At 41.7% G+C, this 26,472-nt stretch overlaps 1 protein-coding gene across 9 annotated transcripts in view; it reads right to left on the reverse strand.

The window, feature by feature from the left end:
* ABLIM1 (actin binding LIM protein 1) overlaps positions 1-26,472 on the reverse strand; it is a 224,231-nt gene that overhangs the window by 166,858 nt on the left and 30,901 nt on the right. The window contains exon 1 of one of the 9 annotated variants that reach the window (XM_054982171.1): positions 11,469-11,719. The exons of the other annotated variants lie outside the window; for them this stretch is intronic. Within the exon in view, the coding sequence (XP_054838146.1) occupies positions 11,469-11,484 (16 nt within the window). The 5' untranslated portion in view covers positions 11,485-11,719. Of the gene's footprint in view, positions 1-11,468; positions 11,720-26,472 lie in introns of those variants that run through there. 9 annotated transcript variants of the gene reach the window in all.

The raw sequence follows: 26,472 nt of genomic DNA on the forward strand, positions 1-26,472 counted from the left end.
ATGTCCAACCACTTCTTGGAGCACTTCTTGATACTAAATACCACTGTTGTATATTTAATTTCCTTTATTTCTTTACAAAATGTATATCCACCCTTTGCCCTCATCAGGGCCACAAAAGATGTCTAACAGATCTTAAAAATACACCATAAAAACATCTCTTAAAAAACATTAAAACCCAACAAGAACTAAAACCAATGCTAAAATACATATCCCTCCCCCAAAAATCAAGTAAAACAAGGCAGGCAGGTAGGATTACTGAGGGAACACCAAATGAGACAAAAAAGTCATCACCTGCTGGAGGAAGATGGAAACAGAAGGGGGCATACTAGTCTCTCTGGGGAAACAGTTTCAGAGGCTTGGAGCCACAACTGAGAAGGCTCTTTTCCCAGGCTGCCATCCTCTAATTTCAGAAGGCAGAGGCACCTGAAGCAGGACCTCAGAAGATGACTGTAATGTTCAGGTAGGTTTGTAAGGGAGTAGGTGGTCCCTCAGATATGCTGATCTCCAGCCATATAGAGCTTTAAAAGTCAATACCAGTGTAACCCCTGTGAAGTTAATTGGTTTAGCCCAGTGGGGTGGAGTCAGAAGCTAGAAGCAGGCTGCTGAGGAGGAGGCTGGGGAGCTTAATAAATTATAAGCTCTTATCACCTTGAATAAGGGCTATAATTCCCAACAAGAAGACAGGAGCCTGGGGTACAGCTGCTTCGAATGGATGAGAGAGGACTCATCACTTCTTGGATGTTGAGCTGTTTGCCTTTTTAAGGACATTGTTGATTTGGAGGGTTTTTTTCGTAGGGTTGCACTTAAGAGTTAATTTTTGTTAAAGTTGTATTTTATTAATTGTTAAAAAGTTTAAAAGAAAAAAAGTTATTTCTTAAAATTTTGTGAAAGTTGCTTTCTAAGCCCCATAGAACCCATGAAAAGAGAAGTTACACCAGCACCTTGAATTGGACCCTGAAACAAACTGGGAACCAGCGTCAATGAGTCAAAAATGGAGTGATATGGTCCCTGCAACCCACTCCAGTCAACATCCTGGCAGCAGCATTCCTCACTAATTGAAATTTCTGAACACTTTTAAAGGGCAGCTCTACGTATAGTGCGTTGCAATAATCTAATCTAGATGTAACCAGGGCATGCATCTAGTGGCCAGATCATTTCTGACCAGGAAAGGCCAGAACTGGCTAACGAGTTAAACTTGGTAAAAGGCACTACTGCTTATCTTGCAGTAGGCCTGGATCCAAGAGCACCTCCAGACTATGGACATGTTCATTCCAGGGTAGTGCAACTGCCATGGACTGCCCTGGTATTGAGTCAGAAGACGAGTCTTCATCAGAGGAGGTCCACTTGTCCCCAAGCCCTGCCTTGGCAAATCCCTCCTGTGAGGCAAGTTCCTCAGGATCCCCCACAAAGGACCCTTAGCCAGTGCTGCCCTCAAGCCAGGAGGCCCCAACATGGACCTGCCCACCACCAGACATACCACAGTCTCCTGAAGGGCTAGGGCAGAGTCCTGAACCAGGCACAGGAGTGTGTGCTTGATGGCCTGAGGCCTTCCCCCTGCTGAGCAAGTGCCACGAACACACTATGGGCCAAGCTACAAGTGACAAATGACACTTGAATGGCAAGTGTATTTCTCCCTGTTCACTTGCCCTCTACTCAATCCACTTGCCAGGCAAGTGTCTTTCGTCATGTGTAGCTTGGCCCTATGTCATTACAGGATCTGGGCCCCACTACTTTTCATGAATAGTGGAGATGACTCAGGTGGTAGAAAGGAGCCTAACAAGGGACCCAGTGTCACATGTAGGTAGGGTTGCCAGCCTCCAAGTGGTAATAGATCACAACCAACAACAGTAGGGACTAGCAACTTAACATAGGTACTGGAAAATACAACACACAATTATGGTAGAAATTACCAAACACTTTTATGAATAATATTTATCACAAAAGGCCAATAGCCTACTACTTTTCAATTCCAAAAAACACAAGGAATGCACAACAATAAACCAAGGGAAAGGAATTCCCGGAATTACAACTGATCTCCAGGCGACAGAGATCAGTTCACCTGGAGAAAATGGCTGCTTTGTAGGGTGGACTCTATGGAATTATACCATGCTGAGGTCCTTTCCCTCCTCAAACCCTGCCTTCTCCAGGCTTCACCCACCAAATCTTCAAGGATTTCCCAACTTGAAGCTGGCAACCCTGCCTGTAGGGGAAACTCACTATTTAATAATAATATAATAACATTTGATTTCTATACCACCCTTCAGGACAACTTAACACCCACTCAGAGCAGCTTACAAAGTGTGTTATTATTATTCTCACGACAATCACCCTGTGAGGTGGGTGGGGCTGAGAGATCTCCAAGAAGCTGTGAATGACCCAAGGTCACCCAGCTGGCTTCAAGCAGAAGAGTGGGGAATCAAACCCGATTCTCCAGAGTAGAGCCTTGCCCCTCTTTAACCATTACACAAACTGGTGTACAGTGAGTCTGGACTGGAGCCAGTGTGGGATCAACCTTTCTACCAATCTTACCTGCTGCCTGAACCTTAGACTGCCCCAGACCTTGATTTTAGAATATGTTACCTGATCCTGGACTGACTTTGGACTGTAACTTGAGAACTCTTGCTGTGGGACCTGATGGTGCCAGGATTTGCCTCAAACCTGGTGAGCAAGATAGCAAGGATGGGTCCGACTTTCTACTCACCAGCAGCACTCACAGTCCCGTAACAATGGTTGAAATCAGATTGGAAAGAATCCAAACAATACTTTTTGATATTATCTCCACAAATATGAGGCTATAAACTTACTTTATGCTCTGTTTTATTTAGCTTAAAAAATCTGAGATTCTTAGGACTTTGTAACAGAATCTTCCCAAATGTACCAGTTGTACAGAACATAATTCCTTAGCTCTTCCTTCTGTACATATGGATTCCCTTCTTATAAAGAAACAATGCTCCTGCATTGACTGAAATAAGATTTCAGAGGCACAACACAGATTTCTTATTTCTAGTATCACCATTATCCAGTTCTCAGCCAGAGCTGCCACAGTCCTGTAACTGGAACTCTGCAGCCAACTGCAGCTCTTTTACAAGACGCTATTATTCGTAAACCATTAACTCTATTGGAAATATACATCACAAGGCGAGACTCTCTCATGTCAGAGGTGACCTTGCATTCAGCATAAAGATTTGGCAGGGCATTGACAAAAGAAACAGAAAGCAGTGGAACGGATTTTTTAAAAAAATGCTTTGCATTAAAAATAATTATGCTTTCTAAGGTCAGAGTCTGGATGCTCTGAGCACCACCCCTGGCCAGCATTCCGACAAAATGCTCAAAATGAACATTGGCTAAACCTGCCTGCAGCAACTTGCACATCAGCACCCAAGAGAATGTGGAAGCAAAGGTCTAGATGGCACCTGAAAAGCCATGCTCTGCCTCAGGACATGCTACTTTTGCAAGACTACTTTCATGCTTAAGACCAAGGCAAGCTTTGAAGCTTTAATTTCAAAGGAAACAAGATTTTTTGAGCACAGTATTCTAGGCAGTATATATGACTTATAAGGATCTCATTAAAAGTCAGCCCAGTTTCACAAGATGAGACATCATTTATTTCTATTCCCCTGTATCTGCACAATTATGTCACCTGATCTGTATTATCCACATTAAAGTGGTAACACTTAGAAACATCACCCACAATTCCTAAGGAGAGAAAAGTCATTCCTTCCAGGACAAGAGACAGAGGTACGGCAACCAGTAGGGTCCTTCAAAACTACCCTGTACAGAAAAACAAGAAAGCACACAAGCCATACAAATTAAATAGCCACATTTCTAGGACCTATTATTTGATCTAAAATGACTTTTTCCTTGCACTTGTAAGAATGCTGTCTCCTGATGTCATTGACTCTCCTTTAATCCTCTTCTCATAGGGTCTGAAATGTATTTTTGAAATTATTTCAAATATATCAGACTTACTATAGGTCCAATTGACCTCCAAGGCAATTTTGCATTGAAAGCATCAGGTAAACAGTTCATATTCAGTGTGTTAATGGAAGTCCATGATGATAACAGAAGCAGTTTGATGTAAAAAAACAGGGATTCCTAAAATGAATCCCTGCTGCTGTCTAAAACATCATTACTATTATTTTGTTAAAAACAAGAAGATGAGGGAATTGTGTTGCTAACTTACTATGACATATGATGTGAAAGTTTGGTCTGCTTTACAGTTGCAGAGATAATAGATTGGCTTATACTAACTTTCTACCAGCAGAACAGGATCAGCTCTCATCTTCCCCTAACTCCAACGGTACACTGCAAGCCCCAAAAAGGTGAGGCTGGGGGTTGAAGAATCTTTCTAGGAAAAAAGCCATGGGGGCTCAGGGGCTGCAGTGTGATTGACTCTCCTTCATTTCCATCAACTGTATTATGGCTAAACCCAACTTCATAAATTTGAGATTTGCATATCTTCTCTCTTTCAGTGAGACCTACCTGTTAGTTCGTCAGCTTTCTGCCTTGCTCCAAATACTATCTTGTAAATAAGTGACACAGTAAGAATTATACTTTGCATTTGTCTAGTGTTTTTAAGAGTTTAAAGTGCTTTACACACTTGTCTCATTAAAATCTCTATAGGTACTTTCACAACACCACATTGCTTACGGAATGCTGAGAGTGAACCGCTTGCTTAAGGCCTCCTATTGAGTTTATGGAAGCGAGACAAGATCTGAGTTAGTGATTTCGTGATTCACACCTCAAGTCTCTCAACCACAACAGTACACCAGCTCACTGTACTGGGAGTTTAGCAAGGGTGAAAGAAACACGAAGCTGAAGTTGGTTCCCAGTTCCTTATTTGCAGAGCAAAACACAAAGTATTAGAGGAAATTGAAAAGCTCTGTACTCCAAAATAAAGACAGTCTAGTGAGTGCAGGGCTGTGTGATCTGGGGTCATCCAAAGATTGTTTGAGGTACAGAGGGCTTGTATCTCTTACCATACTTTGAAGCTGTTAACTCAAGAACTGGGCTTTGTACGAGAAGGACCCAGTATACGTCAACTTAGAGGGCACAGTCCACTGACTATGGAGGTGTGTGATATGTGCGCCTACAGCCTTTATTTTGAGGTTTTCAATTTCCCCCAATATTTGTGTTTTACTCTGTGAATAAGGAACTAGGAACTGCGAATAAGGACCTGGGAACCAACTTCAGCTTCATGAAAGAAACCCAAATGATGATGCACATTGAGAGTGGACTTTCAGGACAAAGAGGGAAAGGAAGTATGTGATTGCTGCTTTTGGTGAGAGGCTTTTTCAGGGGGAGTGTCAGCACTTCTTGGGTATTTAGGACTTCTTTGTGGAGTATCAGCACTTCTTGGGCATTCAGGAGTTAGGTTGAGAGAGGAGAACATCAGGAGTACCAGCACCTTTTTTAAAAAGAGAAAAAAGCACTGGTAGCAGCCCTGAGTGTTCAAAAACATCTAGTTGTAACTTAAGTTTAAAAATTTAAAAAAATTGCAACTATGTAGTACAAATGTATAGAAAATTTGCATGAATTAATTCAAATTTCATATACTGGAGTATTCCAGTATCAATAATAATGTATTTACTATGTCTAGCAGATATAGCTCCCACCCTTGATCCCATCGTATCATATAATTTTCAGAGCTCTTGATTAAGGCTTGGCTTGGATGCAGAACACACACTGCCTGGCCTCTATTCATTGACTCTCACACACTTCCCCCACTGCCAGTGAAATGAGCTACTCCAGTTTTGTTTGCTAATCTATAGATAGTACATGACACATCAGCTGTCTCCCCCTCAGTGAGATGGGCTTGTTTGCCATGACTTCATTACTTCTGTGCTCTTCAAAAACATTTGCCAAATGGAAAGCATGAAGTTGCAGACAACTATATAAAAAGCTACACAGACAGAAGATGTAAGCAGAATGATATCACAGAACAACAAGCAAAAAGATTTTTTGTTAACTCAGAAAAATATATTTATTTATTTATTTTATTCGATTTATCTACCTGCTGTGACTAAACTAACTGAACTTTTCAATAGTGAATGTCAATGAGCCCAGCAGAAGGTGAAAGGCTACATTTTAATTAACTGACCATCACCTTTTCCTAGTCACCAACATCGAACAAAATCAGTTTCTGTCTATACAGTGCAGGGGTTGAAATCCCAGGGAATCATATAGATGGTCCAATTTTACTCTGGCAGTCTATGAGTTACACTTACATGACAAATGTCTCATCTACCTGCCAGTGACGTCTATGCTACAGAGGAGTTATTTAATTTAAGGCATATAGAATTTGTACATGTTATTCAGAAATAATGTAAAACCCTTCCTAGAAAAGCAGATGCTATGCTAACGAGCTAAAGCAATTAAGGCTGAAACTACACATGACCTATTGTTCCATGATTCTGTGAAGCAGCTGTTTTCTTTACAGAATGCAACCACCAGGGCTGTGATTTACAGGGGATGAAAGCATGGGGGCAGGTTATCCTCACCCCTGCAAATTGGAAGGCCCAAGCTGCTTCTGGCCCCATCAGGAAGATTACAGGTATTCATCTCCCAGCTCATTGGTATAAAAAAGGAAATTAAAAATAGAGGACAAGAATATGTGCAAAAGGCAATTTTCCCCCCTACAATAACTTTATGTTATCCTCAAAAATAAAGGTATTCACAAATGGGTATTCAGATGAAGAGATGGAATCATGGAAAAATTTGGCATTGTTTCTAAACTGCATGCGTTACCACCATGTTTAAAAATCAGCATCCCAGCAGCTATTGTGAGACCCTATGAATGCTTCCAAAGTACAATATCTTTCTTCGGTCAAACTATACATAATGCTTAATCACAGGTAGTTTTATCCATGGCATTTTTTGTTTTACAAAAGACAGCTGTGGTGTAAAACCAGCACAGGGAAGGGAATGAGGATTAATTTTTTGTCCTTATGCTGTTTTCCTACTAAAATCATTCCTCAGTTTCTGGAGGGAAAAGCTAATGCGGCATGCAGTAGCAGCCTAGCTCCATTGTCCTACAAAGGACTTTATTTTCTAGCCTTGGTTATTCAGTCATTTTGGCAGTTATCTGCAGAGGTGCATGGGTCTCTGTTGTTATTCTGTGGATATATATTGTTCTTTAAGGGGTGAGGGATATTGTATACTGTAGGATGGAAGGGTGGCATGTGCATATTTTAGCCAACAAAAAAATTAATCAATTAAAACCAAAATGCCTGAATGTCCCTTTTCTGCATGATGAAAGATATCGGTTAAGAGAGAAGGTTAGGCTAGAACTCTTCCCAATGTGATGATAAACTTCTGTTCTGTAAAGCGTTTTAAAACCAGCTGGTACTGGGTGTAAAAAAATAGGAGAAAACAATTCCCAGACCCTACCTTAGGAACAAAAATCTCAAGTAGAACTACAAATATTTTCAGCGGTCTCCTTCTTGCAAACGGATGCTATTTCCAGGGAAGTTCCAGCTATTTCAAATACATCCAAATGTCACTATTAAGGCTATTGGGTTGAAGAAAATTGCACATTTGATCAATCTTATTTGAAGACCATTGTCCGCTATATCAACCTGAGTCTGTGCCATTAATTGGCATGTGACATCAGCACATCATGTCCATCACATACCTGTCTATTATATGCTCAGAGAAAGAAATGGTCTGGATTTTGAACTCCATCTGCAACAATGATGACTTCGTTTTAACTTTTAGCTCTATACTGTAAGGATGCTAATCATAGCAAAAAAAAAAACAAACAACAAAACACTGATCATCCAGGCATGGCTGGATTATCTGCTAAAATCAGCACTTCAAGAGGTGTAGGCAGCAGGCAGACACCGATGCTGTTTGGAAATAACCTTGTGGAAGAAGAAAAGGCGATGTTGTTGCATCTTCTTTACACTGCTATTCAGTAATATTCTATATTTTTTAACCTCCAGGATATTCATTCCACATCCAGTTTGTCTGCCATGATACCCTACACAACACAGACAATTATGCCTTAGGATGCGTATAACTTCTGAGGTGCTGCTTAGGCCTCCCAAGCTTGTCCTTCATTCCACCTAAACTGAATGTGCTCTAGATCTCCCAACACTTCCAGGTGGCTGCATCTGTACCAGGTTTCTGTCAACCCACCTTTGGAAAGGTAACAATTTGCACTAAGGGAGCAAGACAGGAACCTCCGTCTGTCTATCTGTGTTGATGCATATATTTTGCAAGCATCCAGAACACTTTCAAATGCCTGAAAATTCAACAGGGATGGTCCCAAAACTGTGAGCAGTTTTGGATTGAGTACCAGGGTGTTTGTTAATCATCAGACAATATACACATTTGTTAGATGATACAGCCTGTCAGAGAAGCATTCCCATGTTTTCAAAGTCTTTTCCACAAGTGATTTACCAATGGACCTTTAGATCTGAAAGTAAATTGTACCACTTTGTCAAAGGCATACTATCATACTTCCTTGGAATGTAGGACCCAGATTCAAATGGGAACCCTTCCTTATAGAACACACCATTATTACCACATCAGTTAGCAAATTCACTCAGTATCCCTTTGCAAGTCATCAACCTAACCTAATTTACAGGGCTGCAAAAAGACAAATTAGAATTAAAGCCGTAAAGCACAATTTCCAGTGAAGTGTAGTAAGGGGCAAAGGAGTTTGTTGAGATAAGAGACTCATTGCTCATCTTAGTGCCTAAACCACATATGTATAAACCACACAAGGCAGATCCACTGCATTTACTTCTACTTTTGCTACTGAAATTTGCCGTTGATTTAAAATCCCCAAATAAAGTTATGGCTGCAGTAATCACGTCCCAAGCAGCAGTGAACAAGAGGTCAGAGAGGTCAGCAGGTATTCAGATTCATTTTGAAAACAGGTTGTGGGATTGGGATCAGAGAAATTAATCAGGCAAAATATCCTACGGAGCTTAACTTTTATACTTTAGTCAGAATGGCAGATGACATGAGCCACACAATAACACAACTAAATATCTGTATCTGAGTAAAAAAAGAGTAGTGGAACTTGTTCTACACTGTACTACATTGCTGGTAGCACTGTGGAATAAGGAATACCTACAACGAGTCATACAGGCACTGGAGGAGTGAGAACAACCACCTCAGGAGTTACAGCTTGGGTAGCCTCTTAGAAACTCTCAGGGCCAAGCTACAAGTGACGAATGACACTTGAACGGCAAGTGGATTGAGTGGAGGGCAAGTGAACAGGGAGAAATACACTTGCCGTTCAAGTGTCATTCGTCACTTGTAGCTTGGCCCTCAGTCTACACATCTAAGAACCAGGCCCAAACCTGGAAGACACTCCCATCACTTCTCCATTGATGTGTGCTTAAGTTATGCAGGTTTAGTGAAGATACATTCATTAAGCATATAAAACAGACTCTGAAGTCCGTTAGAGAAGTATTTATTCTTAAGATTGTTTTGTCACCTGAATTGGAAATATGTCAGAAGTTCATTATGCAGGATTGTCCACCAACACACCATTACATTCCTCAGTAAAGTTTCTAATTCTGAACTGACAGGAATGCAGAAGATTTATGAGAATGCCCAACTAGGAATTGTTTGTTTGTTTCCTACTCATGTATATAGAAAAGAGCTGGTATAACAGGGAATGGCAAAATAAACCAGATCAAGAAATATCTGAGTTAACTGAGCATGCACTTGGAATACCCAAACTATAGCATCAGAAACTTATATTCAACCAGAACAGCAGTCTAGCCTCCTCATTTGCCCAGGTAGAGCTAACTAGGTACACAGTGCAATTGTTCTGCAACATGAAACAACAAGCACTCTAATCTGAAGGAAAACTATTATGAGCCCGTTTGGACCTCAGTGCTCTGGGGCGGAGTCTTTCTAGCTGAAATGAAGCCTGCCAGTGTCAGAACACAGCAGTTTTACGGATGCCCAATTAATTTGCTTCCCCCAAATCTATTTCCTTAAAAGTCAACAGGATGATTGGAGAGGCAGATTGGAAATGAAATTAAGGTAGTAAACTAGGTCCTGTAGCAGACTGGGTCGCATGTGCTCCTGTGTCTCTGCAACCACTGGGTGGGTGGAAGAATAATGAAACAAGGCTCTACTGGAAGCACCACTAGCGATCCCTACTTTCTTGTTCTAATACTCTTTTGCTTAGGCTGTCCTTGCAGCATTAGGATTGCATGGTGAATTAATTCTGGCAATAAACATCTCCACTGGACTACTTTTGCTTATTTCAGGCGAGTGTAGCATCTTATTAGGACAGATCGAGAGGCCTCATGAAGATGAAATGCCAACAGAAAAATGCCAGTCCCAAATAGTTCCTTCATACCATAAGAAACCAGAGGGCTAGCCTTTTTTTTGTATGTGGCAGCCCTCTTGTACTTTGAACAACAGGTCTTTATTGTACCTTTATTCATCATAATTCATCTCCAACTATGGAACTACAGTGGGAAAAGCTTTATCAATTGTATTTCTGTCTGTCATGGATCTGTTAAAGGCATGCACATAGTGGGGGGAGGCAGGATTCTTGGCTCTGTCCAATTAATTTCAACAAATACTGAACCAAACTCTTACAACAAAGAGATACACTTCTAGTATTTTTGTTTATTACAGAGAAGGGAGTAAACAGCAACATATACCAAGATAACACAAGAAAGGTAAACGTTTTAATTTCCTATAGGAGACATGCAATTGTCAAGAGTACCTTCCAAAGTTTTGCTAAATGTGTATTTACTTGGGAAAAGATGTGTTGCCTACCTTTCTTACATTATTTATTCATTATGACATTCAGATTTATTATTAACCTATTTATCAGATTTTGTCTTTGCAAATGGAAATTATGGATGGTAGACTACCTTAAGTACTGAGAGAGAGAGAAAATTAACTCATGCACTATGGGAAAAAGTCCAAATAACTCATCACTCCATGTATCAACTCTGAAACTAGCACATAAACTGCATATTATTTCAGGAAAAGCTCTTTTTCCTTAAGTGAGAAATTCCTTTTCCAATTCCTCCCACAAATATGTGTTGTTCATATACTTAAGTATAAGCTTTTAGGTATCAGCAATGTTTCTCTGGAACAAACTTAAAATTGAGATTCTAAAAGGCAAATAAGTCACTGGACTCATTCTCAAAAAAGGGACCATCTCTAAAAATATGTGGATTCAGAACTGCAGTTTTAATTACATTTCAAATCATAATGCCAAAGTGCCCATTCTTCATAACTTGCCAAGGTGAAGCACAACAAAAGTACCTAAATACAATCTATGCCTATATTAAAAATGGTTCCTAAAAGATAAGAACTTTTAAATCTGAAACTTAAATAATGGACTTGCTTGTTAAAAAATACAGAAGCTTTTTTTTAATGGAGTAATATGGAGAAAGACTTTACATGGAACAAAACAAAATACAACTGATACATTAACTCTCCAATCCTAACCTGAAAGCTATGCATGGTTAGATTACCTTTTTCTTTCACCATGGCCCAAGAATCGTCTTAGTAGCAGATGCAGCAAAAATAAAGTGAGGTATTTACAAATACATTTACACACATGTGCTTTCTTTCCAGCAGGAGTAGGCAAAGAAAAATTACACACTAAAAAAATAAAGCACCCCCCCCTCAAAAGCAATTCCTATTACAGACGACTCTTGTCTGATTTTCCACCAGAAATGACGTAAAATAAAAGCTTGATGCTGTCTCTTCACTCTCTCCTTCTCTGTCTGTTTTACTCCTCCTAATGGAAGTTCCCAGTGTATGGACTCTGTCCCTTCTACAGAGGGGGGGGGGGGAATTGGCAACAGCAGCAAAAACAGCCGCTGTGTAGGGAACACAAAATTCTGCTGTCTCTAAGCCAGTCATTGACACCACCTTGCAGTGTTCTGACAAGGCACAACAGAGCTGGTAACCCAGCACTCCCCCAAGTGACAGAGACTAGAGTGCAAGCGAGAGACACCACAGAAATGGTTTCCAGTGGCAAAATGAAAAGGGAAAATTTGCTGGCATTATAAGCAACGTGATTCCAGAACTGGTTTTCAGACAGACACACACATGTTAAAATCACAGTCAAGCTTCATGATTTTATAATTTGTACTACAAAATAGTGAAGCTAAACAAGTGAAAACTGGCTACCTGAGCTCCAGCTCCCAAAAGAATCTAACAATGGAATTTCTTCCTATTTTGTGAACAGTTACAAGTATTCATCTGGATCTCTCTCTTGCTTATGCGCGCGCACGCACACACACACACACACACACACACACACACTTAGAAGCATTTGGGTATCCCTGTTTTAATCTGTATTTTAATTTAAAAGCCATGCATGCTGGGAATGTTTTCTGCATCCTTGAGTTTTTCTCTTTTTTCCGTAGCAGTGAATTATTCATTCCTTAGTGACGGTTGCTGCGAGATTGTTTTTGTACAATTATAACTAGCCTCCCCTTCCCAACAAGGCCCTACCACTAGTATGATGGTGACTTGTAAGTAGGGTTGCCAACCTCCAGATGTGGCCTGCAGTTTTCCTGTAATTGATCCCCAGGCTACAAAGATCACTTCCCCTGAAGAAAATGGCAGGTTTAGTGGGAGAAGCCTATGGTATACAGTAGATTCTAGGTGAAATCCCTCCTTCAATTCCCCCTTCCTCAAGCACCATCTCCAAACTTCCAGGAATTCCTTAGGCTGGAGTTGACAACTCTATGTCTGTACTGATTTTTGGCCAAGTATTTTGATAGATGTATGTTAGTTATCTTCATGACATTTCACTTGGGGCGGGGCACCATTATCAATACCATCAGTTTATTTAATAGGTGCTATAGGTTCCATAGCGGTGAATTATTCATTCCTTAGTGATGGTTGCTGCGAGATTGTTTTTGTACAATTATAACAATTATAACAATAGGTTCATGCATTGTGTTACTGCTTATTTATTTAATTTATTTAAATTCAGCTTTTCCATCAAAACTTTCAAAGCAATAAACAGTTTAACATATGAAGAGACAAAACAATGGAACAAACCCATCAGAAATAATTTTAGGCAATGGATGATCTTCTCAAGTGCTGAAGGCATGAACTTCCTGGCCTGGGTTTCTCCCTTCTTGCCTTCCCTTCAGGAAATTTTTCTCAGACATATGAAATTCTGGTGGTCCCAAGAAACATGCACGCATAGACAATCATAAGGGTGAATTGGGCATTTGCTAATCAGGGGAGGGGCAATTCCTACTATCACTGTGATGGGGGAAACTGCTGCAATGAATCATTTGCAATACTGACCCTGGCTCAGACACTTTTTCATATGAGAGCAGGGACAGTGAAGATCAAGAATTCTCCTGTGGAGAAAAATCCCTCAGGGATTGTGATTTACTTAACAGCATTCATTGCTTTGTTTTAAAATATGTTATTTGCTTAGGAAACTGTTTTTTAAGACACACAAAAACAACACATAATAAAACATTTTAAACAATAAAAATAAAAGAATAAGCAACAATATTCACAACGTTGGGTTGGATCCTGTTCCTTGTGTGTGTGTGTGGGGGGCTCCTGTGGAAGCCTTCAAACTCCTCCTTCATGTTGCTCCTGGGGCTCCCCTGCCCCCAAGGAGCAGCATTTCAGGATGCATTTGGAGCTTCTTCAGGAGGGGTCAGGTGGGGAAGATGTGTTCCTGTGCAGATCCAAGCAACATTATCCACAACATTATCCAAAATACAGCTGTAAAAGCAGAAAAGTTTTTTAAAAAGTACAGTAAAAGACACCACTACAACAGAACAGCCTTTATTGGGATTATCATTCCCCTGCCTTTGCACCCCACCACCTCTTATCTGACCAGCAGGAGGAAAGAAGGTGTGGGAACATGGTGGTAGGGCCAAAGCATGTTCCTGCATTCCACAATGCCACCATGTGCCCTGTGTCATGCCAGAAATGACATCATTCCTGGTGCAACATGGAAATAATGGGTTGCACCAGGGGGTGATTGAATAAAAATCGACCCTCAAGTGCGACTCCCCCACACCCTGGTTTTATCCTCAGGGACCTAGCAAACCTAGCCATTATCCTTGCAAGTGCAAGTCTAACATTAGACAGATTCTGGCCCTAATATAACTGCCATCACTTAAATTAAAAGGCAAAACAATCCTAGATGCCCAGCCCAGTTTTGTTACCAAACTTCTTGGCTGTTAAATTCTTCTTGGTGTGCTGGAATGCAGGCAGGGAGTCTGCCACAAGCTTCTCTAAAAGTCCAGAGTTCAACCAAGCTGACCGGGGAGCAAGCAGGGAGCGTAGTCCAAGGAGCCAGATTCAAAGGTCAGAGCCAAGAAAACAGTCAGAGCAGAGCTGCGTTGCAGTAGAGCCAGGCGGGTCTGTGCACAGGTGCTTCTGCAACGAGGGAAAGGGTGTCCTGGCTTAAGAGCTCTCGCCTTCAGGGCAGTGCTGCATCCTGTTAAGACTCAAGGTCATTACGCCGCTGTTTGAGTGCCTGAAGCCTTGCACTTCGCCTTCTTTCCTGTGCAGCAAGATGCTGCCACACTCTGCACTGCCTATCAGGCTCAGGGGAGCTGGGTGGAGATGTTGCCCTGGTCTCCAGTGCTGGTGCAGGTAAGGGAACAGCCTCTGTCTCTGAGTCTGCCCTGGATTCCTCAGCCTGCTCCGGCAAGGGTTCCTGCTGTTCCATTCCCTGCTAGTCTTCCAAGCGGCTGACTCTGGAGGGGCTTGGAATATCCCCACTCCTGTCGTCCTCCCTGAGGTCTTCATCCTCTGAGGACTCAGAGCCCATGACACTTGAGTTCAAAGGAATTACTTCTCATATGTTTGGGGAAAACAGCTTGAGATGCTCATCTCTTTTAGCATGTTTCAAAATATGTTTTAAGAGTAGGTTGCAGAGTTTTCTCTTCCTGTTTCAGGCATAAAGCTCAGGCACAACCAGAGGCACGAACCTCCTTTCCAAGCCAGCTGTAAATAATTATGCTCAGCAGGGGACAATGTTTGTGACACAAATTCTATGGGTTTCTCAGACCAATCCTCCATCAAATGAGCCAGAACTGTCCCAATTCGTAAGGTGAAGCATTATATCTTCAAATCTAAATCTTTATCTAGTTATAATGGACCAGTACATCTGAAGTTGGCAGGAGGTGTTTTGATTTCTCAAATGCCTGTTCTTGAGATACTCTCCAGTGCTATATGACTCTTTTTGTAAGCAACGTGTAAAGAGGTCAGTGAAACACTGACAAGTTAGGTAAAAACTTACTATAATAATTAAGCAATCCTAAGTAAGTTTTTAGCTCAGAAACATTCTTTGGTCTGGGAGCATTCTGAATTCCTTGGATTTTGTCCATCACAGGATATAGCCCTTGAGCATCCACTTTATATCCTAAATATATCATCTCCAGCTTCAAAAAGGAACACTTGTTTCCCTTAAGGCATGATCCTGCCCCCTTTAGTCTTTAAAACTTCTGCTAAATTTTGTAAAGGTGGCTCCTGTGATTAATGTGTCATCCAAGTAAACAACTACACAAGGAATCCCTTGAAGTAATCCTTCCATGGTCCTTTGAAAGATCACAAGGGCAGAAGAGAATCCAAAAGGTAAGCAATGGTACCTGAAGAGGCCTTTGTGTATATTGATTGTAACATATTCCTTCGAGTCTTCATCTAGAACAAGTTGTTGATAGGCATGACTTGTTTCTAATTTTGTAAACAACCGACTTCTTGTTAATGCTGTAAAAAGATCTTCTATTTTGAGAATAGAGTATTGTTCTAGCTATGCTACCCTGTTGATAATCAATTTGTAATCTCCACCTACACGCACTGAGCATCCAGTTTTAACATGGGTACAATTGAAGCTGTCCATTCTGAAAACTTTACAGGCTCTTTAATACCTGCTTTTAATAATCTTTCCAATTCCATTTCTACTTTTTGTCTCACTGTAAAAGGAACTGATCTAGCTTTAAAATAATGAGATGTACTGTTTGGTTTTATATATATTCTTGCCACCATACCTTTCATAGCACCTAATTCTCCTGGAAAACTTCTTGGTGCATAGATAAAACACGTTTCAAGAAAAATCCCTTCTCCAGGGATTCAACCTGAAACCTGTTCATCAAAGGTTAAACCCAAATCAGCTAACCATTCCCTTCCTAGTAAGCTGGGGCCACTGTCTGAAATCACTATCAGTAGTAACAGTTTTACTTTACCTTTGTAGGACACAGTGACCTCAACTTCACTTAGTAAACTGAAGTGTTTCTTCGGTATATGTTCTCAATTTAATTGTACTAGGCTGCAATAAGGGTGCCTCTCCACCTTGCCATAACGTCTCAAATGATGTTTGACTCGTAAGAGTCACACTGTAATCTGTGTCCAGTTCAAAAGATACCTTCTTGTTGTTTAGATCCAATGTAATACAAATACAGTTCGCCTTAGGAGTTTTTGTTCCAGTCAGATTGTAAATGCTATATGCTACATCTTCAGCCACACTTATAGGACTTACATCTTCTACTGCATGCATTCTATACTTTGTGTCACAGATCGGCAGACTCTTCTAATGTGGCCAATGAACCGCAACGGTAACATTTTGCATTTTTAAACCTACAGGCTGTGAAGGCATGCAATCCAGCACAATGATAACAGCTGTCCTGGCCTTTCTTTCTCTTTTCTCATTCTTTGACAACTTTCAAAACATGTTCAGGCATCCGCAGCATGCGATCCTTCTGCTCCTGGTGTACGGGTGGTGCCTGCAAGTTCTGTACATTTTTAGTCACAGATTCCATAGCCAGGGCCAACATCAATGCCAAATCAAAGGTCAAGGTGGATTCACCTCTGGATTTTCTCATCATTTACTCCACAGACTAATCAATCCCTTAACATCTGTGTCAGTACGGCACCATAATTGCAGTTTTGAGAGCTTTCTCAGTTCAGCCACAAACTCCCCTAGGGACTCCCCAGACTTTCTAGATCATGAATTGCATTTAAAATGGTCCACTATCTCACTAGGAGTGGGATTAAATTGGTTCTTCAACAAATTTACTAACTCCCCAAAAGTTTTACCACTGGGTTTTTCAGATAGTGAGAAATTTCTCATTAAACTAGGGCTGCAAGTCCCCCATGGGGGCAGGGATCCCTGCTCCCAGCCTCTGCCTCCCCACTACCAGCTTCAATTTATCCTCATCGCCATATGTGGTATCGTGAACACCATGACATGCCAGCTTTATAGACAATAAACAGATTTTTATTCCGCTGAGCCTGCATTTTAGTCAGCCTCTCAGTCAAGCCACCAACTTGCTACAGGAGCCCTGAAGGGCCAAGACTGAAGAACACAGAGAGAAGAAAGCTGTCCCCTAGAAGCTGCTTGTACACTGCACTGCACTGACTAGCCTCTCTTTTTAACCCAATGTGTGTGCAGATTCTGGTCTCCAAAAGTAAGCCCTTCCACAAACAGATATGTGAATGCAGGCATTCGCCCAACAGGAAGACAGATGGCAAGTATATCTTAGAAAATAAGGATATATACTTTTTATTTGCTACAAACATACCATACAGTTTGAGAGACAATAATATGTGCTTTTTTAGTATTCATTCATCAGATCTGTTATTTGGATAAGACAAGCCAGGGGAGGGGGGAGTTGGTTTCCTCATGCATCTAGGCGGGGCTTTCTATTGTTGGCACACTGATAAGCAGTAGGATCAGAGCCCCAAAAGGTTGACATTCCAGCTTATGTGACTCATTAAGATGCTAAGAATAGTTCTAAGAAATAATAAAAATAAATCTTTTTGCAATTCGATACCATCATCATGAGAAATTTTTACAGGCCAGTTCAGGCTACCAATGCCTTTGCAGATCATACTGTTTCATAAAAAGGCTACACAAGCAGGGCTTTGACAGAGTCAAATTGTCTGACCATAAACAGTGGCTATTTCCTAAAAGCTGCCATGTTATCAGCCCTTCTGGAATCACTCTGTCTGCACATGAAATCAGTTAACTCTTTGTTACTGAGATCATTCACCTCACTCAAAGGGCTCCTCTCTAGAGCTGACAGGTCCCCTTACCCTTCCAGTGGGAAGGGGGGACCCAGCACTTACCATTTTGCTGTTCCCATTGTGGTCTTCGTGCATACTCTGCATGCATGTATCCCCTACATATACTCTGCGTGCATGTATCCCCTACATGTATCCCCTTCTGTGAAGTGATGTCATCACCCAGGCATAGGTGGCATGTGCATACTTCGCAGAAGGCCAATTTGGGCCTCAACTAGGACTGATTCGGCCCGTTTGGGGCCCAAACTGGCTCACTGCGAAGCACAGGCATGCTCTCAGGGTGGAATGATGACATCACTACCAGGAAGTGACATTGTCACACCTCCCTGAAAGTGTGCCTGCACCTTTTCCCCCTGCTGGCCAGTTAAGTGGGGAGTGGAGGATGGAAGTGGAGGACCCCCTGTCCCCACTGGGGGAATGGGATCCCTACTTCTCTCTAGGATAATCATTTATTTCCTAATTTGGAAGCTGCTGACATAAGGTTATAAGCCTCCAGGAGGGGGCGGGAAGTCTCCTGGAGTTACAACTGATCTCCAAATTATAGAAGTCAGATCCTCAGGAGAAAATACCAGCTTCAAAAGGTGAATTCTATGACATCACATCCCTAATAGTTCTCTCTCCTTCTCAAATTCTGCTCTCTCCAGGCTCCATCTCCAAATCTCCAGGAATTTTCCAACCCAGAATTTTCAACCCTATGTTGATATATATAAAGGCAACTTCTGAACATCAGGACATTTTGTTCGAACAAGCCAAGTCCCATTTTTCACATATGCTAAGGATTAACACTGGTATGTTTCATCTTTTTCCCAACACTGACCCTTCTTAAGGTCATGTGGGAAACCTTCTGTAGAGCAACCAACTAGCACAAAGAGCAAATTAAACTCCTACCCGGCTATTTTCACAAAAAATAAAATGGGAGAAATTAGCATCAACATTTAGCATCAACATTTAATTTGCTGCATGTCAACACACTACAAATAAAGTGCTAGTTCCTAGAAGCAGAATTATATATACTGGGTATTTCTTCTTGGATACCTTCACTTTGGGCAATACTACTGTGATGGATGGGTTCAAGCTTTGCCCTTCAGGATCCACAGTCAATCATTTTCAAACAGTGAATTGGAATTGGGGGGTGGGAGGGTTGCAGTTTAACTGGGGGGCAACTAACAGTTGGAGGTTGTTGGACTTTGGTGGGAGAAGGGTTAGGAGGTCTGCTGGATTGGCAGGGAGTCCATTAAGGAGTTTAGGTATTTTGAAGAAAAGTAGGGTTTGGGAGCTCTTGTCAAAACCAGTTAAAAGTTAAAAGCCTTTCTGTTCCATGTTCCAGTCTAACAAGAAGACTGCTTCAAAGCTGTAATTTTTTTAACGTAATGTATTTAATTTGGATTTTATTTCTGCTTGGTAATGTGTGGTTTTTAATATATTTCTGAGGGTTTAAATACATGCCTCTGAAGAAAGAAGGGGGGGCTAGATGGATGAGTGGAGTGTGATGATTGAACGATAGCTGTATCCTAAGGGGGAAGAGTGAACCGCCGTTTTAGTCAGAGAGTTGAGGGTTTTGTATATCTCACACAGAGGTTAATCTGACTAAATCAGGCAAACTGTGCAGAAGCCTGAAATGGGTTTTGTTCTGGCTAAGTCAGGCAAACTGTGCATGCCTGTGTAAATCTGCATATATCCGAGAGTCAAACTACACAAGACAAATTACATGCGTACAACACATGAAAGCACTTACACGTGTTTCCCCATTGCTTTCCTGTTCACCCACACACCACAGCCACATTGCTCTCAAACTGGCATGTGTTTCTTCCCCGTTCCTCCCAGACGAGAGATGGTATCCCATGATCACCTCTTCGTGCATGCTCAAACCTTCCTCTGAGGCTTTTCTGAGAGGGAAACTTGTTTACTCAATTGGACGTATCAGGGAACCACCCCACACACACCAGGTTTCCTGGGGGTGTTGCTCAAAATGGGGGTTCCACACTTCTGCTGAGATCTTGCAGCTTGACCTGCCAGCAAAGGGGACATCTATGCAAAGGGGGTGGGTAGGCAATCCCCACTTCAGGAGCCATGGCAGAATTTCTTGCTGTCAGCCAGAATCAACTCTTTCCTGCCTGTTTGTCTCCAGCCTCTTCTCATCTCCATTATTACCTATGTGGAAAACTATGGGAGCTATCCAGGGGGGTGGGAGTGGCATTATGCAAAATCTACAAAATATTCAGGGAACCTACTGCTAACTGTCCTCCAAAGATCTCCCAAGTTTCAGGAAGACTGGACCTTGGGAAGCCATTTAATGGCCCCCTAAAGAAGGTGCCTCCAGCCACTCCATTTTTTCCTATTGTAGAGAAAAAATAATACCAACTGCAAAAACCCATACATCATGCCTTCCCTGGGGTCCAATCTCCCTGAAACTTGGGGGGGGGGGGTCCTTAGAGGACAGTTAGGAGTAGGTCCCCTGCAAATTCTGTGGATTTGCTTGCAAAATGACACCCCAGCCCCCTAGATAGCTCCCCTAGTTTTCCCCATAGGGAATAATGGAGATTGGAGATGGCTGGGGACATCTCCTTTGGGGGCCCATAAAATGCCCCCCCCAAATTCAATCTTCATGAAAATTGGTGGGAGGGGGTCTTTAGAGAACAGCTAGTAGTAGGTTCACAGGAAATTTGGGAACCCCGTCCTTTTCAGGTTCATGTGTCACAGGTATATTTCTGAACTTTTGCTCAGATGCCACAATCTTTCTTCCCACCTCCTTCTTTTCCTGATCGAAAACACTGTGTGAAGAGGAGGATGAGGAAGTTAAGGGGGGAGGAGGGTGCAGGAAGGAGGAATAGGGAGGTGGTGGCATCAACTAGAAAACAGGAGGATTTAAAACATGCTAGATTAAAAGCAAAACAGTTTGGGGGTAAGGCGGATCTAAGGGCAAAAAGAGGGGAGAGGGAAGCAGAAGTCACTCAAAACCAATGCTCTGCAATGGTGACTTGCTGATTATGACCATCGACACTTTCAACCACGACTTCACCAGTTACCCGACATGTGCATGGAGTAAGGCTACAGGACATGTGTCCACCTGGGGTAAAATGGACATGGGCAGGTAGGAACAGACATGATTCTAGACACTTGCGTAGCCTCGTGTAATTAATCTTGCCTAGTTCAGCTCTGAGAGAGAGATTAATCTAAAACAAGCAAGCTGTGTGGAAAGGACTGAATAAGTTTACATATGTGTGGATGAGATGACAGTTTAGTCTGCTAGTTAAGATCTGTATGGAAAATTTTCTGACCAAGTCTGTGAATATACCTTTAAGGAGATATAATTATATGTAAAATCACCAAACTTAAGAACTATTCTGAAACCAATATGCTTATCAAAACTCTGCAACTATCACACTTATGCACTTATGAATAAATTCTACTTTTGTTTTTAAAAAAAGATCCCTTTTTTTAATCTCACAACTACTCTCACTCGTTAACCATTCTGTCAAACTACCATCTCCAGCAAGCCTTCTTGTATTACCAGCAGGTATTTGTATTACCATGCAGGTCTACGGCAAAAGCCTTTGGTGGCAGTGAAAACCTTTTGGGGATGTAGCAATATATAGGTCATACAAACAAAAATGAGAAGATGTTCTTGAGGTAAAATGGAGAATACTTATGGCTGTCAACCTCCCGGCGGGGGCTGGAGTCCTCCCGGAATTACAACTAATCTCTAATGACAAAGATCAATTCCCCTAAAGTAAATTGCTGCTTTGGAGGGTGGAGTCTATATTATACTCTGCTGACTTCCTCCTCTCCCCAAACCCTGCTCTCTTCAGGCACCACCTCCCAAATCTCCAGGAATTTCCCAAACTGGAGCTGGCAACCCTAAGAACACTTGAAGTTCTATGTGAGTGGAAATAAAGAACTAAACTACAAGAGACTCCCAACACGTGTTGGGTTCCCACAAGTTTATCTGGGAAGTATAGTCACACCCTGCCCCTGAGCTCTGGGAGGAAAACCCGAGCGAAGCAGATTTTTGCAAGAGTGTCTCCAAAGGAAAATTCGAGTGGAACAGATTTTTGCAAGAGAGTCTCTTGCAAATATCTACTCCGCTTGGGCTTTCCTCCAGGAGCTCGGGGGTGGGGGGAGGGATTACACTTCCCAGGAAACTTGTAGGAACCCAACACATGTCGGGTATCTCATAGAGTTTAGCTCAAAGAGTGTTGGCTGTGATCACAGCCCTCCTGAGGTATATGTTCAAGGAAACATAAAGAACTGAATTGAAGGTCCAAAGGCAAAGGTTTAAAAACTAATTAGATAGTAAGCCATTACAATAACCATTACACTTCGCAGGCCCCAACTCTCCAGCAACTTTGTTCATGTAAGACTTAGAGGGCTGGAGAAAAGGGAAACAAAGAAACAACCAAGCCATGAATACCACTGAAATAAATCTATTTCGTAGTTCATCAAGCTTCTGTGTGGTTCCTTCAATGCAGTAATCCCCTCATAATAGCCTAAGTGGCACCCTGAGTCCCAAGCACTGACCCCAAGACTAGAAGATTAAGGGGTCCATAAAGCCTCAATTATAAAAATAGAAGTATCGGGGGATATGGGGGGAATGGAATTGTAGAGTGTGAAATATAAGTCCCTAGTTTCTAGGTCTAGAGATGAGGTGTTCTCATAACTATATGCAATGACTATTGTTTAAAACATCTAGGGCTATAAATCAAGGTCCTCAGACAATGAAGTTGGGAGGTAGCCCTGTATCCCACCACCTTGTCCATTGTCTCCTTCACTTCTGCCTCACTGAACTCAGAAACCGTAATAGCTAACACTCTTGCCTTCTCCTCTCTGCCAGGCATCAGACCTGTCTTCAAATGGTTGCTGCTTTGTGAGCAGCAAGTATGAATTTTCCCACCCGTATGACAGCCATTTCTTCTTTGGGTAGGGGAGCTTTTAAAAAAATCATAAACTGAATAGTATTAATAATAATAACATTCGATGTATATACCACCCTTCAGGATGACTTAACACACACTCAGAGCAGAACCACAAGTGACAAAAGGCACAGATTGGACACTTGTCAGCTTCCCTCAAGTTTTGATGGGAAATGTAGGCAGCTTGGCGGAATGTTGGACAAGTGACAGTTGAAAAGTCCATTGGACAGCAGTCGGAGAGCGAAGCTGCGAGACCAGGACGCCTACATTTCCCATCAAAACTTGAGGGAAGCTGACAAGTGTCCAATCTGTGCCTTTTGTCACTTGTGGTTCTGCTCTCAGAGTGGTTTACAAAGTATGTCATTATTATCCCCACAACAAAACACCCTGTGAGGTAGGTGGGCTGAGAGCGCTAGAAGCTGTGACTGACCCAAGATCACCCAGCTGGCTTCAAGTGGAGGAGTGAGGAATAAAACCTGGTTCTCCAGATTAGAGACCCGCACACTTAACCACTACGCCAAACTGGCTCTCATATATGATAAAACATGAGTGTGTCAGGGTCTTTGAATTTCCAGCTTTTGAATTTCCAGATTTCTTTAAAAAATCTCTAGCAGTTCTTGTTGTGGAGATGTAAGGAGAAAGGCGTATCTCTCCACAACAAAATGGACTTCCTTTTTTAAAAAAAGGAATGCTGTATGTGAACTCAGCAGGCATCATTCATTGATTGTTACAATATTATATTGATATAATGATATACAATTTCTGATTCTGAAAAAAAATACCTGTAAAAAACCCTAGTGGCCCTAGAGAGGGGGGATACTTACTTATGTGGGATTGGAGTAGGGAAATTGTGGGAAAATCTGCCGTGTGGAAGCCTCATTGCTGCTGTGCTTTATCATCAGCTGCAGAGCAATGAGGAAACATAAGACTGCCCCATGTGGAAACTACCAGTGTTACATATTTAAGGTTGAACAGGACATAACTAGGGTGGGTTGCTCGACAAGAGGCACGCTAGGGAGATAACACTGAAACAGGAAAGGGAGGTTCTCCTTATAAACTATCAATCTTGACAAATAAATCAGTCCTTATCCCACAGTTAAAGGGATCTGTAATTGGTAAGTGATGTCTTTGCCAGGTTCTCCAGAATTTTCAGAGTGGTCACATCTGGAATCTCAGAATGGAAACGCCTTCTCCAAAGGGAGTTGCTAGTAACTTGCCTGACAAACCAATAGCTGTATTTATCTGGTCTCGGCGGAAACATTCTGCCGAGACCAGACCCAATACTTCCAATGTAATTGAAGGCTTCCTACTAGTTATATTACTGCCCCTGAGAAAGCTATTGCTGCGAAACAAATACAGCTAGCGGTTTGTTGGGCAAGTCACTAGGAACTCCCCTTGGAGAAGGCGTTTCCATTCTGAGATTCCAGGTGTGACCACTCTGAAAATTCCGGAGATCCTGGCAAAGACATCACTTACCGATTACAGAGTCCTTTAACTGTGGGATAAGGACTGATTTCTGTTGTCATCTTACACGGAATGTACATTTGTATGGACCATCGGCATGCTAATGATTTGTACTCTGGTTGTGCTCTATTTATGATGATATTTATGGAATGATGAGGATTGTTGATTATTGGCTGTTATTTATTGTTGAATATTTATTGACATTGAATTGTATATATTGATTAGAATCATTTGTATATTCTGTATTGTATATATTTACTAGTAGCATCTAGCACTTTATTCACTGTTAGCACTTTATTAAAATTGTTTACAATCATTGGGTTCAAGAATGATAATTTTTAGGGAGAATCTCCTTTTCTCATAACTAGGGTGGGGCCGGAAGATCTCCTGGAATTACAAGTAATCTCCAGACAACAGAGACCAGGAGAAAATGGCTGCTTTGGAAGGTAGACTCTATGACATTATACCATACTGTGGTCTAGGGTTGCCAGGTCTCTCTATCCTCCCACCGGGAGGGTTGGGAACCCGGCATTTACCACATGCCGGCAGTGTGTTGATGTTCATGTGCTAGTATGGAGCCAGCACGATGATGTCACTTCCACACCGACTGCAAGAGCACTCCTGCATTCTGTGTGTGGCCAGTTCGGCCCATTTGGGGCCCAAATCGGCCCCAAATGAAGTGTGGGAACATTCCTGCAGCTGGCACAACGACATCACTTCTGGAAGTGATGTTGCCACATTGGTTGGGATTGTGCATGCAGTGCATGTATTTGAGGTGCCTACTGGTGGTGGGCAACCTCCAGGAGCTTGCCCCCTCCTGCTGATCACTGGGTGATCAGCAGACAAGGAGGCAAATCCCTAGGAGTTTGCCCGCCACTGTAAGGCACCTGGGAACCCTTCTGAGGTCCCTCCTCTCGCCAAACACCACCCTCCCCAGGCTCCACCTCCAAATTTCCAAGAATTTTCAAATCCAGAGCTGGCAAATCTAGCCATTACTCAATGCTAACCAATTTTGGAGAACAGTAAGGTCCAGGACTTAAATCTGCCTACAGAATATTTTGCAGGTAAGCTTCTGACATGAGCTGGAAATCTGAAAAGGTTAGTGAATTCAAAGAACCTGGCAGCACATAGCCTTTAACAGCACATAGCCTTTAATGGAAAGTGACCTGCCATGTTCAATAATACACTTCATTTAGCAATAATACTATTACTTTTTCTTCAGCCAAATACAGTGAAGGTATATGTTTCTTCTGTTCTTCTGGAAGTTAAAGCAATTGTTTATAAGCATTAGCTATAACAACTGACAAATACAATAAGGTGTAATTCAGGGTGAGAGTACAGGAAACTATGGAAAATACACAACACAGTGTTCAGGAACTTGAAAGGTTTTGGCTTTAGAATGTTATTAAACAAAATGACAAGTCTGCTGCAGATTATCTAGTTCCTGAAGCACTATCTAAAAGAGGCATGTGATGGCAAGACTAACAAATGTTATTAAACAATATAAAAGGTATGGTAGGTACTATTGCTTAATAAGAAAAGATACACTTTGTATTGGTGCTTCTCTTAATATTATTTTATGTTACAGAGGCGAGTTTCAGCATTCCAAATAAGTTCTTTGACTAAGCCAAGGCGAGCAATGTTTCAGATTATGTTCTACCTCCCTTCATTCCAGGATAAGCAATCACATAAGTAATATTAGATTGGTTATTCTACCTGGTTTGGAGTGGGAGGGCTGCAGAATTGTATTAATCACCTAGTACATCATTAATTATCATAATGTGCAACTATAAACACTGAAAATACTTAAGTAGGCACAAGGTTTGGTTAAGGATAAAAACCCTCCTATAGAAAGCCAATGCAGTACAGTAAGTTCAAATTTGTCCTAAGTCATGATGAATCTTATCAGACTACCAAAGACAAATATAAACCCTCTAGGATTTATACATCCTGAGCTATTTGGGGTGTGTCTCTATGGTAAAACCAGAGTTTCCAGCAATTCATCATGTCTGCGTTATGCCCAGAAGTGAGGTAGTGGCCTCACATGAATGCCTCCTTGTCCACGCTGCCAGCTCTCCCACCA

This window comes from Eublepharis macularius, chromosome 6 (genome assembly GCF_028583425.1).
Source record: "Eublepharis macularius isolate TG4126 chromosome 6, MPM_Emac_v1.0, whole genome shotgun sequence".
Taxonomy (NCBI): Eukaryota; Metazoa; Chordata; class Lepidosauria; order Squamata; family Eublepharidae; genus Eublepharis; species Eublepharis macularius.